The sequence below is a fragment of the Populus nigra genome, chromosome 6, assembly GCF_951802175.1.
Source record: "Populus nigra chromosome 6, ddPopNigr1.1, whole genome shotgun sequence".
NCBI lineage: Eukaryota > Viridiplantae > Streptophyta > Magnoliopsida > Malpighiales > Salicaceae > Populus > Populus nigra.
This window is the reverse complement of record NC_084857.1, coordinates 14,102,749-14,115,565: the sequence shown is the minus strand read 5'-3', so window position 1 is coordinate 14,115,565 and position 12,817 is coordinate 14,102,749. Positions and strand designations below refer to the sequence as shown.

Sequence of the window (12,817 nt, the reverse complement as noted above, 5' to 3'; positions counted from 1 at the left end):
AAATTAAATGTCATTTAAATTTATTGTAATAGCTCTTTAGTTTATTGAAATGTGTGCATAAAGGTTGTAATACCTCTCTCTATATATAATAAATATTAAATTAAATTCTTGTATATAATAAATATTATGTTTTCTTTCACATTGTAGATATGGACGCGAATTAGTTTAATAATTATTTTACAGGGATTATGAAAATGTCATGAATAATGTTGTTCAATATGCTCATATGGTTATTATGATAGAAATAGTGGTAGTGATATCAGTGGCAATAGTGATGTTGGTGATGATAGAAATACAGATGATAACGACGAAGATAATAATAAATATGATGATAATGAGGAAGGAGATTTATTTTGGTTGGGATAGTTTGATCTTCTTAAACTAATGTTGTGTACAACTGGAGCACTTACTATGTATTATAATAATTATATTTATAAGGAATCATGTATGATGTCTTTCAACATGAGAATAAAATGGTTGAATTAATTTTTAAATAAGCATCAGATACATTGTGTAAATATATTTAGGATGGATGCAACCATATTTTGGAGTTTGTGCTTTGATTTAGAAACCCAATATGAATTAAAATTATCAAAGAGGATGAGTGTTATTGATAAGGTTAACATGTTTGTTTAATGTGCTTCAAATAGAAAAGTTCAGGATGAATTTTAACATTATGTTGAAACTGTTAGTATATATTTCAATGAAATTTTTTAGGTCCATGTGCTCGCTATTAGTAGAACTAAACAAATTAAAAGACCTAAACTTTTTAACAACATTAAGAGAAATCACAATGAATCTAAGATATATATCACATTTTAAGGTAACATTAATGTTGGTTAATGATTTAATAATTATGTCAATTACACAATAATTTTTTTTTGTGACTACATTTGAAATTATTGTTTTCTTATGTATTTTTTTTATGTAAAATTGTATTGGAGCTATTGATGGAACACATGCTTGTGTATTACAAGAAAATCAAATACCATTTATTGACAGAAAAGTATACCGACGTAAAATGTAATGGAAAAATGTAGCTTTGACATGCAATTTATATTTGTCAAGGCTGGATGGGAAGGTAGCGCACACAATACAAGAATTTTTCTTGAGGCTATCGATAATCCTAAAATCAAATTTTCAAAGCCACTGGAAGGTATTGATGATTGAACAATATAAATGTTAATAAATTTCATTACAAATATTTGGTGTTGCGTGATTGGGATTACTTTGCAGAATTTGTTTTTTTTATTATTATTTCAGGAAAGTATTACGTTGTTAACTCTGGTTATCCAAACGAGTATGATTTTCTTGGTCCATATAGAGGTGAAAGATATCATCTTCCAGAATTTTATCATCGAGGCCACCCACAAAGTCATGAGGAGTTATTCAATTGGGTTCATTCTTCAATATCGTGTGTAGTAGAATGAACTTTTGGAGTGTGAGAAAAAAGATGGAGAATTTTGCAGAACACATCAATATTTTCGTACAAGACACATGTTCAAATTGTTATTGCGTCAATGACTCTATATAATTATATAAGAAAGAAGTTGGAACAAGATGAGGTATTTATTGAGTTTGATCACCATTCAAATTTTGTTTCTCGAGATATTTTTAAAGATATGGTTCTACATTTATAAATATATAGAGGCAACAAGCCTTCACGGATGAATTATATTTGTGATGAGATTGCATCAAGTTTGATTGGATAATAAAAAATATTTTTATATTCCCTTTGTTGCTCTTGCATTGTAGTAAAATGTCCAATGTTATATATGAAATAAATTTATGTTATTTTTTGTCACAACAATAATTTCAATTAAACAACTAATGATATGTTTTTGATTAAACAACAATTTTAATCACAATTTTAATTATATATAGATTTTATTTTAATCAACCATGATTAAAAATAATTTTTTTAAAATCACAAAGTGGAGAGAGGGTTGTGGCTCAAATAGAGATTAAATAAAATTTAATTTTTTATATTTTTATATTGCTGATGTTTTGATTGTTATTAAATTAATTTTTAAAAATAAAAAATTAATATTTTAATATATTTTTAAATAAAAAATATTTTTAAAATAATTGATGAAGATCGCCTACTCACCAACTCTTTTTTTCATTTTTCAGACCACAAAACTTACCAGCTAAACAAACATACCCAAATTACCTACATGTACTCATCAGATAAGCCTCGTCCTCTCGATTTCTACAAAGAAGAAGTGACACCCTCTTCAAGAGACAACATGATTATCGAAGTTGTCTCTTCCAATGGTGATTTGCCATCTCACCATCTTCCCACCACCACCAATACTAACCCACACCAGATGATTCTCGGCGACAGTAGCGGCGACGATAACCACGAAGTCAAAGCACCCAAGAAGCGAGCAGAGACGTGGGTTCAAGACGAAACGCGGAGTTTGATTGGGCTTCGCAGAGAAATGGATGGTCTCTTCAATACTTCCAAGTCAAACAAGCATCTGTGGGAGCAAATTTCGGCTAAAATGAGGGAGAAAGGGTTCGATCGATCGCCGACTATGTGCACCGACAAGTGGAGGAACTTGTTGAAAGAGTTCAAGAAGGCTAAGCATCAAGATAGGGGAAGTGGGTCTGCTAAAATGTCGTATTATAAGGAGATTGATGAGATTTTGAGAGAAAGGAATAAGAATCCTCAGTATAAGAGTCCCATTCCTTCTAAAGTTGAATCTTACATGCAATTTGCTGATAAAGGTATTTTGAGTCTTGTTTTTTTTGCTAATTTTGTTGCTATTAGTAATTGGGTTGTTTCATTTGGTGTTGGATTTCTCTTGCTATGCTGCAAACTAAGACCACAGCAACTGAATAGTTTTGATTCCGAGCATTTCTATTTTCAGGTGATTGGTCATGATATATATATATATATATATATATATATATATATATAATTTTCTTAAAATAGAGTTGTTTGTGTTGCTTTGAAATTTATATTTTTGCTTTCTTGAAATTAGACTACCATGTGATGTGCTTGATGTGATGTAGGACAGAGCTAGCAAAAGGAACGCGGCAAAATGTTATCTAGGAATTAGTCTAAGTCTTTGGGGCATGTTAAAATGAATGTTTCATGGTTTTGAATCTCTTGATGGTGGAAGGGATTTAGGGTGTATATTTTGAGAGAGCTAGGGTAGGTGGCATTTTTGTGTTTGCTAGGTTGCTGGAGATTCTGGATAGTGGTTAGGGTTATGAAAACATAATTATGGGTTTATGGTTGGCATGAGGAAAAACTATTTTGGCTTATAACATGAGAAACTAGAAAAATTGGTACTTTTAACTTAGGCTGTTCTAGTGAATCCATGTTTGACTTGAAACTGAGGTCTGTGGAACTGACATGAACCAATTTTCTAGGCTGTTCTAGTGAATCCATGTTTGACTTGAAACTGAGGTCTGTGGAACTGACATGAACCAATTTTCTGTAATAATTATAGAAGCTGCGAGGCTCTTGGGTCTTAATAGAAAGTAGAAGCTGCGAGGCTCTTGGGTCTTAATAGAAAGTGTAGCACTGTGTCACTCTGTGAGCTGCCCAGATTTGGCCTGTTTTATTACCGAAACTGAGACTGGTGATGTAATGATTAGGGGCCGTTGAGCCTGTGAGTTAATAGGAGCTTCTTAACTATATTGATGCTTGTGGTTCTGTGATGCTTTAGCAGGTGTTTCTTGTTTCTGTGTCTTTTGAAGGGATTTCTCTCCATTGTACTCCACACGGTGGATTTTAATCTAAAACGCTAAACAAATGATTCAGGAACTGTGGTTGTGCATTATTGCCATGCTCTCTGACTTCATGTGCTTATATCTGAGCAGGAGTTCATATGTACGAATGCATGTTTTGATGATTATTAGATTTTGATTCAAAACCTGTTATCTGGTTATCGTTTCTGCTTTTTTTACAAAAAAGGAAATAGATTTCTTTGGAATAATAAGACTGTTCAAATTCCAATACTCGTGAAGAAAGAGTCGTAATAAATGCAAAGAGGAGGGATCTTTCACCCAATAGCGAAGGATTTGAACCAATTTTTCTAGATGGATGGGGTACGGTATTAGTCCCTCTGACAGATAATTTAAATGTGGGAATTTGCCCTCTAAAAAAGGAAATATTGAATGAATTGATCGTAAATTATGAGATTTTACTATTTCTGATCAATGACATCTGGACTACATAATGTCATACCAAAACTAGATTTCTGAGGATTCATATGCAGTACATTAGGGAGTCGCATACTCGCTTTATTCTGAAGCTTGTCATGTTTGATAATTTTATTTCTGATTTTTTTTTTCTGGGGGAATAGGTATGGGTGTTTAGCTATTAAGTGTCTTTCCTTTCTCCTATTTGTTTATCTTAGCTGGGACCTGTGGATGCAACTGTATATTTAGCCTTTTCATAACCACATACTTGGCTTCTTCCTTCTGATAAATTTCATGCCATATGGTATTTCTAGTTCCAACTGCCATCAAGATACCTGATCCATACTTTACAACTTACACGGAACTTAACTTAATGGCTGCGTCATTGTGATTGGGTATTCATCATAACATCTGTATGGCTTATGCAGGCTTTGAAGATACAAGCATATCATTTGGACCCGTGGAAGGTATATCACTGTTACTGATCTAAGCATTGTAGTCATCTTTTTGCGTGTTTATTTGCCACCCATTTACATGTTTGTGGAAAGCACAAACCTTTTTCAGTTAGTGGGGTGTGTTGGGGGGGGGGGGTTAATAAAAGTGTGTTAAGTAGCTTTTTGTCTTAATCAAACTTAAGCAAGGAAAAGACATGGTCTATAAGGTCAACAAATCATCACGCTACCTTTTGATCGCAACATTATTGTAGGCACAACTCCAGAGGTTGAATGTGTTCTAGTATAGAAAAACCAATCAAAACTATCTTTTACAGTGTGCTTGATCATCTTATAAGCAGAAAACTAGATCCTGGCAGTACAGCAGTCAGGGAGCAATTAGATACAGCCTCTTCCTTTTATGCCCTCAACTCACATGAAGAGAAAAACTGTAAGTGTACATCTTCAGCAGACTGGAAAGCCTCGACTGAAAAGTATTTTTTCCAAAAAGGCTATTGAAGGAAGCTGAAACCTACACGAAAACTCTATTGTTTATCTTATTATTTTATATAGCAATGCAGGCAAATCTCATCCTCTTGGTCGTAAAACATCATCATTGTTCAACTTGTTCTGAATCAAAGCTTTGAGAAACGTATCCTGCATTGACTAGATATACTTTCTCCAGAAGTCATTGTGGGAACTGTCTTATTTCTTTGCCTAATAGCAAATCCTGGGCTTTTGATGTTCTTTTATTGACCAGCTTCAGGATCTCAAATCTCAATATGCCCTTAGGATGCTAAGCTTTTTCAAATAAATGCAAGATAACTAAACTCAATGGAGTTTTTCCCTCTATCTTTTTGCTAGGCTTGTTGCAAAAAAAAAAATTCTCTTGCCCTTAGGAATCAAGATCATTTCATATGTGGTCCTGCTTTCCATCAACAGCAACACCACAAGAGCTTTCTCAGAAGGGGCATCAGGAAAGTGCCTTCTTCCGTGTAGTGTTCTAAGCCACTAGTGTGTTACAAGGTTTCTTCAGATCCTATATCACTTTGCCAAATTTGAACATAGAATTGGGAACCTGCAATTTTACCCAAAATAAGTTCTTTCTCCATTTTTCATATTTAGCCTTGAAGTTTTCACCTAGCCTGCAAACAATCTCCAATGACTTGCAGCTGCAATCACTATTTTACTCATCCCAGGAACCCATATATTATACTCATAATTTTAGCAATGGTAGTCCATTTCAAGAAAATTTAAAGAGATCCTACTGATGTGTAACTTTAGTAATGCATTTTGAAGGGTGTAGTGGAAGATGAAAAAAAAATAAAAAATTAACAGTTCATGAATATTATCATGAAAAAATTTGTAAGTGCAATGCTGTTCTCATTTTAAGAGAAAAGATAGGAATAAGAGTAAAGTGCAAACATGAAAAATGCACCGCAAAACATGCAATGGTAAATAAAGAGTACTTTCAAACAGTTCACAAAATGGATAAAATAAAAAAAATTGCCTCACAGTGAACAAGCTTCTAATTGAAATGCTTAGAAGAGGTAGTCAAGAGAGCAACCTATGAATGCTAAAAGTGATATTGTATGTTGAATATGGCAGGCTTTTGGTGTAATGATTGTTTAATTGAAGGTCCTTTATCAGGGCTTGTGCCCTTTGTGATATGATGTTCATGCAACTTCTTCCATTTCATGTTTTCTGCAGTTTTCTTTTTCTAAATGGTGTGCTTGCATGTTATAAATCAAGCTTTTTATCCAAGAAAAAGAAGAACTTGTGAAGCAGACCATGGTCTGGCTGTAGAAAGTAGTGCGTGGTTGTTGAGTTTAGATGGCCCAGAAAACATATTAGTGTACATAAGCTCCATGGTCAATGAGAATACAATGCTAGTGTCCGTTGCCGATCCTTTATATTGTTTGTATTTGCTGTGGTTCAATGCAGTGCCATTTTGCATTCGCTAGAACAGAATTGTATCTACACACTCTTGTATTCACCAAAGAGTGTAGATAAAACCTGGGTTCCTTTAGTAGATCAGCCCTTGGAAAATTGACATGAATTTGTCATAGCCTTTATATATGTTCTCGATCTCCTTATGAAATGAACAAGTTACTGAGCATTTTTGTGGCAATAATAAGTTTATTTTCTTATGCACTCTTTCAAGTTCAGTTGGCCACTTCATCATTCTACTTGTCTATTATTATCATTCTACTTTCCTTTTCCTATCGATTCTCTCAAACAGATTTGCCTTTCCCTCATTTAAATTCCTCATTATGCAGCCAGTCCCAGGCCAACACTCAATCTGGAAAGACGTCTGGATCATGATGGGCATCCTCTTGCCATCACTGCAGCTGATGCAGTTGCAGCAAGTGGAGTTCCTCCTTGGAATTGGAGGGAGACCCCTGGGAATGGTAAAGCTTTTTAAATTGAAATTTATTTGTTAACTTATTTCCATTCAAGATGTAATTTTTTCTTAACAACTTGGCCATATGAATTTGTTCAAGCCTTGTGATCCTGAGCCTGGCTTTCAACTGTTTTGATTGAGATGATGAGATCTTATGTTGACTTTTATAGTATCTCTCTATTGGCAGGTGCTGAGAATCAATCATATGGTGGGAGGGTGATATCAGTCAAGTATGGGGACTACACAAGAAGGATTGGCGTTGATGGCACTGCAGATGCCATCAAGGAGGCAATCAAGTCTGCTTTCAGATTAAGAAGTAAGCGAGCATTCTGGTTGGAGGATGAAGACCAGATAATTCGTAGTCTTGACAGGGACATGCCTCCAGGGAATTACACTCTTCACCTCGATGAAGGTAATTTAGCATCTATGCAGTCCTATTCTTATAAAGCCTGTGCTCTATGTTTAAGTGCTTGCTGATGGATTGTTAAATCTGTATGATATCCTTTGTAGGCTTCTATGTTGTGAAATTCCATGAATAATCTTGTTTTTCAAAGACATGTTTAATCATGGAGTGTCTAAAGGGAAAAACAATCCATATCAACCATAATTGTTCAGTTTTTTTTATTGTAAAGTTACTTCAAGTATTTATATACCAAACATAGCAGCAACCAATAGGCAAAATCAATTGCAGCATTATTTAATGACCTTCATCATTTCAATCCTATTCACGGACATTCAGAATGAAAGTTGCGGAATTATTGTTAAACACTAATGTAAATCATCTATTTCAGGACTAGCAATCAAAGTTTGCCTGTATGACGAGTCAGAACACATGCCAGTGCATACTGAAGAGAAAATTTTCTATACCGAAGATGACTACCGTGAATTTCTATCTCGCCGGGGCTGGACATGTCTAAGGGAGTTCGATGGTTATAGAAGCATTGATAGCATGGATGATCTTCGGCATGATGCTATATACCGTGGTGTGAGTTGAAGCATATGCTACAACTCGTATCTGCTATTTATCCATTTTAATTGCTTACATCACCTCTATAAAGTCACTGTTATCATGCTACTTCATTTTATCACAATGCCACAGCGGTGTAATTGTATCACACAATTGTACAGCATGCTGTAATTTTGTTTAATGGTAGGACTAGATCAAGTTTTTCCTTAATGATAATGCAGTGTTTGTAAATTTGTGTTTTCATTGGCAACAAAGTAATTTCATTTATCACTTGGGTAGACTGTTGATCCAGTCTGGTTGAAAATACTTGCAACGCAAATCGAGTAAAAAACCCCAGCCCCGATTGCTGTTGATATTATCCCCCCTTCCAGTAAATTCCAGTTTCCCTATAAAATCAGAAAAATCCTAGATTCCCCATTTTTCTGGGGTTGAGACATGCATACCACCCCCGGCAGCAAGAAAGATACGAGGGTCTGTTTTGATTGGTTGAGGTGGCTGGTTGTTGCCCTTTGCTTTATTTTTCAGCTAGCTCCTTCAGCTTGTTTGTTTGTTATTCTTATGGCTTGTTGTTTATGGTTTTTTCAGGGAGTTTGCTTCCTGTTTATGAATTTGCTGGTTTTCCAGTCTTGTATATTTTTTGATCTGCTATATATATACTTATATTTTGATAAAAAAAAAAAAAGATCCGAGGGAAAGAAAAAGATCCATTCATATTCTACCAACGTGCATTCTGGCATAACAAGTAAGACAGGGAAGCAAGATAAGAGCTAGATTTGCAATCCTTCGTTTCAACTTCGACAAGAGCTCACATAGATTTGCAATCCTTCGTTTCAACTTCGACAAGAGCTCACATAGATGGACACTTACAATAGGTGCAAATCATTTTTAGCAATGTTTTTAGAACATGTGAATAAAAGATTCACAGTGACACTGAAGGAGACCATAAACAACGATAGGCCACCTCTACTGCTCATCCCACTCATCGTTCTTGTACGAAACAAGAGTGTCGACCTTGTGTATCTGCATCATCCAACAACCAAGTCAGTGTTGGTTATCATTTATTCTCTCATTTATCCATCAAAAAGGAAATATTTTCACAAACAACTTGATTTCCTAACTTGCCTTGGTATCAAAAGAATGCAATTTCACCATTTGTGGATTGGCAATAAGTTTAGGGTCACTCTCAATCCAGGTGAATGGGACTGTAACATCTTTATCAGTGTACGCTAACACATCAAAAACACCTAAAGCAACAAAGATTCGCATAATTCAGTGATTGTAATCAAGAAATCATCAAAACACAAAACAATACATTGATCAGGAATGAACATATAATTCTTACAAGGTTCATCAAGGCATGGCAGGTAAGTAATGCTTGATGCAATCTGACGCATGATTGCCTGTATCTCTCTCATAATTTCTTTGTCACTCTTTTCCCTTGACAGTCTGAAATCAGTAATCATGCAACCAATCATCTAAGACTTAAGAAGGGTTTATGTTAGAGTGATAAAGGAGTTTGGAATCTAGACAAGAACATACCCTTTCTCCACAACCTCCGCATCAGTCTCAATACTGAAATTCCACCTCTCTAGGACCTCATTCGTGGCCTTACTCATTATCACCAGAACAACCCTCTGTAATTTCCCAGCTTCCAGCCATTCTTTGCAGAATTCAAGAACCAATGATCAACAACAATAATCACAGGAGCATCAATTTTTGTTAGATGCTAAGGAATAACTCAAAATAAAAGAAGACAAAAGTTGTAGACAATTTTTCATTCAGAATTGGAAGCCAACTACTTGCGTTAGGTTTCAATAAAGGAGGGTTTTCACTTCTGAGCTGCCCCTAGGAAATGAGAAAAACTGATTCATCTGCTTTCCTTATCTACATTTTCTAAGCAAAAATCTAACATTGCTAAAACAAAGAGAGGGAAACCTGTACAGAGATAGATCTCTGGTACCTGATAACTGTGCATTCAGGTTAGCAATGAAGGATTTAACACCTTCATCTTGAGTAAGCAACATTGGGAGCCCATACTTCTTCACTTTCACAAAACTCTCTTCCGGATAAACCCCTCGATTGTAAAGTATACTAAACACCAATCAACCAATGAAGATTAACCTCAAAACACACAATACAAATAACAGAAATAAACAAGATAAAATAAATTAAAAACCAGAATCCTATAAAATATACCTGTTTGCTGCATATCCTGAAAAGGGGTTCAAAGAGTAAAAACAAAAGATTAGCCAAAAATTCTGACAAAGACCCAACAAACAAATTAACAAATTGAATTCAAGAAAGGAATCAAACGGGGAGTTTGAGAAAGGAATCAAACGGGGAGTTTGAGACTATCACATACCAAAGAACTCGCTAACAATCGCTGCAGAACCACGGAGAGTAATTATGTCTTTTGCAACCGTTCTGGATGCCATAATTCTCTTTCACCACTGGAACACTGTAAACCTACACGGGGAGATAAGAGGGAAAAAAAACAATCTGGGTCTGTTTCAAACAAAAGAATCAAATGTGGGTTTCGATTTTTGATCAAGAAAATTGGGTATTGTTTTGTTTGAGAATTGATTGCAAGAAATCAGTGTTTGGTGAGGGAGTTATGAGAGAAACAGATTAGGGTTTGATGAAATGTAAAGACGCTAGGGGAAGTAACGGCTAGTTTTCTGTGGTTTCGTCTCAAGGCGAAAAACAACGGCACCATTTTAAATTGCGCCTTTATCGGTAAGAAAAAAGGCATGGGCTTTTTCCTGAATTTTTTTTTTTAAATTTGCGACAGTGCGCTCGTGGGGATTGTCTCAGACATCACGTCGCTAGGTAAAGCGGCAGTATACTACTGAAAAGGTCGACTGGTCGGTGGCGGCAATTGTAAAGCAAAAGTAATTGCTTATTAATTTAATAATAATAATTTTTTAAAGATATTAAAATAATATTTTTTAAATTTTATTTTTAATATAAATATATAAAATATTAAAAAAAACACAATAAAAAAAAACTTCAAATTTTTAATAAGGATGTGCCCGCTACATTCCCAAACAAATTTCAGGGGAATTCTTGATAAGGTTCTCAACCTATTTTGTTTCTTAATTAAGTTTTTTTTATATTAAATTATGCAATCAATTTCAGTTAAAAAATGTAAAATATCCATGTGAAATTCACGTGATTCTCTTTGCTTGAAAAATATTATTTTTTCTAAAATTATTATTTTGATTAACACATAGAACATGTTAAATAAATAAATATAAAAATCCTTATATTTTTTATATAATATCATGATGATCAAAAGAATTACATTAAACTATTAGAAAATAAAAATCACATGAGCTTCAAATCAATACTTAATATTTTGTTAAGCAAAACTAATAAAATAATCTAATTGAAAGTTTATTTATATATTAATTTTTAAATAAGCAAAACTAATAAAATACCTAATTGGAAGTTTATTGATACATTAAGAAAATAATCGAGTTGAAAAGTAGACCGACACATAATTAAGATTGTTTCTGAAACTAATCATAGATTGTTAGCTTGCCTAAAAAGAGTAATATATATTAATTTGTTTTTAAAAATAGTGTAGATTAAATAGTTATATAAGTAAAAAAAGAATTAATGAAGTTTAACAAATGAATTGTGATTAAAAAACGAAATAAGGAACATATTAAAAAATAATTTACCTTTTAAGATTCATTAAGCCCATAAATTTACCCTTATCAATGTAGTGTTTATAAATTAAGGAAATTTATAAACTTGGAACTTTTAAGGTGCCCTAGTCATTTGATTCATGTTTTGTCGCAGGTAAGATATTTTTTTAATATAAAAAATTATATATTTTTTTGTTATTAAAAAGATTTTAAGTGAAAATAAAAAAAATTATGCATGCATGAAATCGAATAAATATAAAATTATAAGTGTTAATAAATAAATAAAAACATAAAAGATAATTAAAAATAAAATTAAAAAAATTAAAAAACAAGTGTACATCAAAATATTTAATCTCGCAAGATGAAATATTTATCTGGTTGTGTTTACTAAATTTATTTATTAAAATAATTTCTTTATTCAATCAAACAATAATAGAAATAGATACACATATTAAATTAATTGAATAAAATAAAAAAAATATTATCTAAAATTGTACATATTAGAAATATTATCTAAAAATAAAAAGAAATGGTTTTCAAAAATAAAATTTAGATATACAAAAGATTAAAACAACTATAGATGAATCATAAAAATCTGTTTAAAAATTAAATACAACCAAAATAACTAAAAAATAATTATTATTTAAAAGAAGCTATATAAGAGAGAATATATATTAATTTAAATATAAATAAAAAATAATTTTGAAAAAAAAACATATATAAAAACATTAATTTTAAAAGTAGGAAAAAAAAGCTAGTTATTGCTGGGTCTAGAAGCCCACTTGACCCATTTTGTTAGACCCATGGGCTTTTATTTTTTAAATTTTTTAAAAGATACCTTTTACCATTAATAAAGGCTGCCAGTACATATCTAGCTAAGATTTTTAATTCTTTAAAAATGTTTTTTGGTGGCTCCTTGAATAATATCTTGAATGGCAAAGATAATTATCAACCAGCATGTTAATTCTGATCAGCCCTTTATTTATCAGCAACCGGAGCCTGACTGACAATAATGGTGCATGGTGATTGATGACGATCAGAAAGAAGATTCAAGAAAAGAAAGAAAGCAACAAGTCTCTGTAGAGATCTCCAGAGGATGGGCTGCAGCCTACAGGCATGCATGAACGTACATAAAGCTTGCTGTGGATATTCCATGGCAGATATCATCAGTTCAGTTGACGAGTGGTCCTTTCCATGAACTGGA

At 33.2% G+C, this 12,817-nt stretch overlaps 2 protein-coding genes across 4 annotated transcripts; one reads left to right on the top strand and one right to left on the bottom strand.

Annotated features, from left to right (window-relative positions):
* Positions 1 to 2,132: 2,132 nt before the first annotated feature.
* Positions 2,133 to 8,191, top strand: LOC133697533 (trihelix transcription factor GT-1-like). The gene is made up of 5 exons (XM_062120161.1): positions 2,133 to 2,733; positions 4,587 to 4,625; positions 6,869 to 7,000; positions 7,181 to 7,405; positions 7,785 to 8,191. Exons 1-5 carry the CDS (start codon positions 2,178 to 2,180, stop codon positions 7,985 to 7,987), a joined length of 1,155 nt encoding a protein of 384 aa, XP_061976145.1. The 5' UTR covers positions 2,133 to 2,177; the 3' UTR covers positions 7,988 to 8,191.
* A 455-nt stretch (positions 8,192 to 8,646) lies between these two features.
* On the bottom strand, positions 8,647 to 10,768 carry LOC133697534 (mitotic spindle checkpoint protein MAD2). Of its 3 annotated transcripts, XR_009842891.1 has the most exons (8): positions 10,323 to 10,768; positions 10,157 to 10,172; positions 9,921 to 10,051; positions 9,500 to 9,620; positions 9,303 to 9,406; positions 9,083 to 9,204; positions 8,770 to 8,980; positions 8,647 to 8,727 (listed from the first exon to the last, which is right to left on the bottom strand). XR_009842891.1 is itself a non-coding variant. In XM_062120162.1 (7 exons), exons 1-7 carry the CDS (start codon positions 10,393 to 10,395, stop codon positions 8,924 to 8,926), a joined length of 624 nt encoding a protein of 207 aa, XP_061976146.1. In that variant the 5' UTR covers positions 10,396 to 10,768; the 3' UTR covers positions 8,647 to 8,923. The 3 variants fall into 3 exon arrangements, 1 of the variants encoding a protein (XP_061976146.1); XM_062120162.1 differs by having other exon boundaries at positions 8,647 to 8,980; XR_009842892.1 differs by lacking the exons at positions 10,157 to 10,172; positions 10,323 to 10,768 and having other exon boundaries at positions 9,921 to 10,112.
* Between the last annotated feature and the right edge of the window lie 2,049 nt (positions 10,769 to 12,817).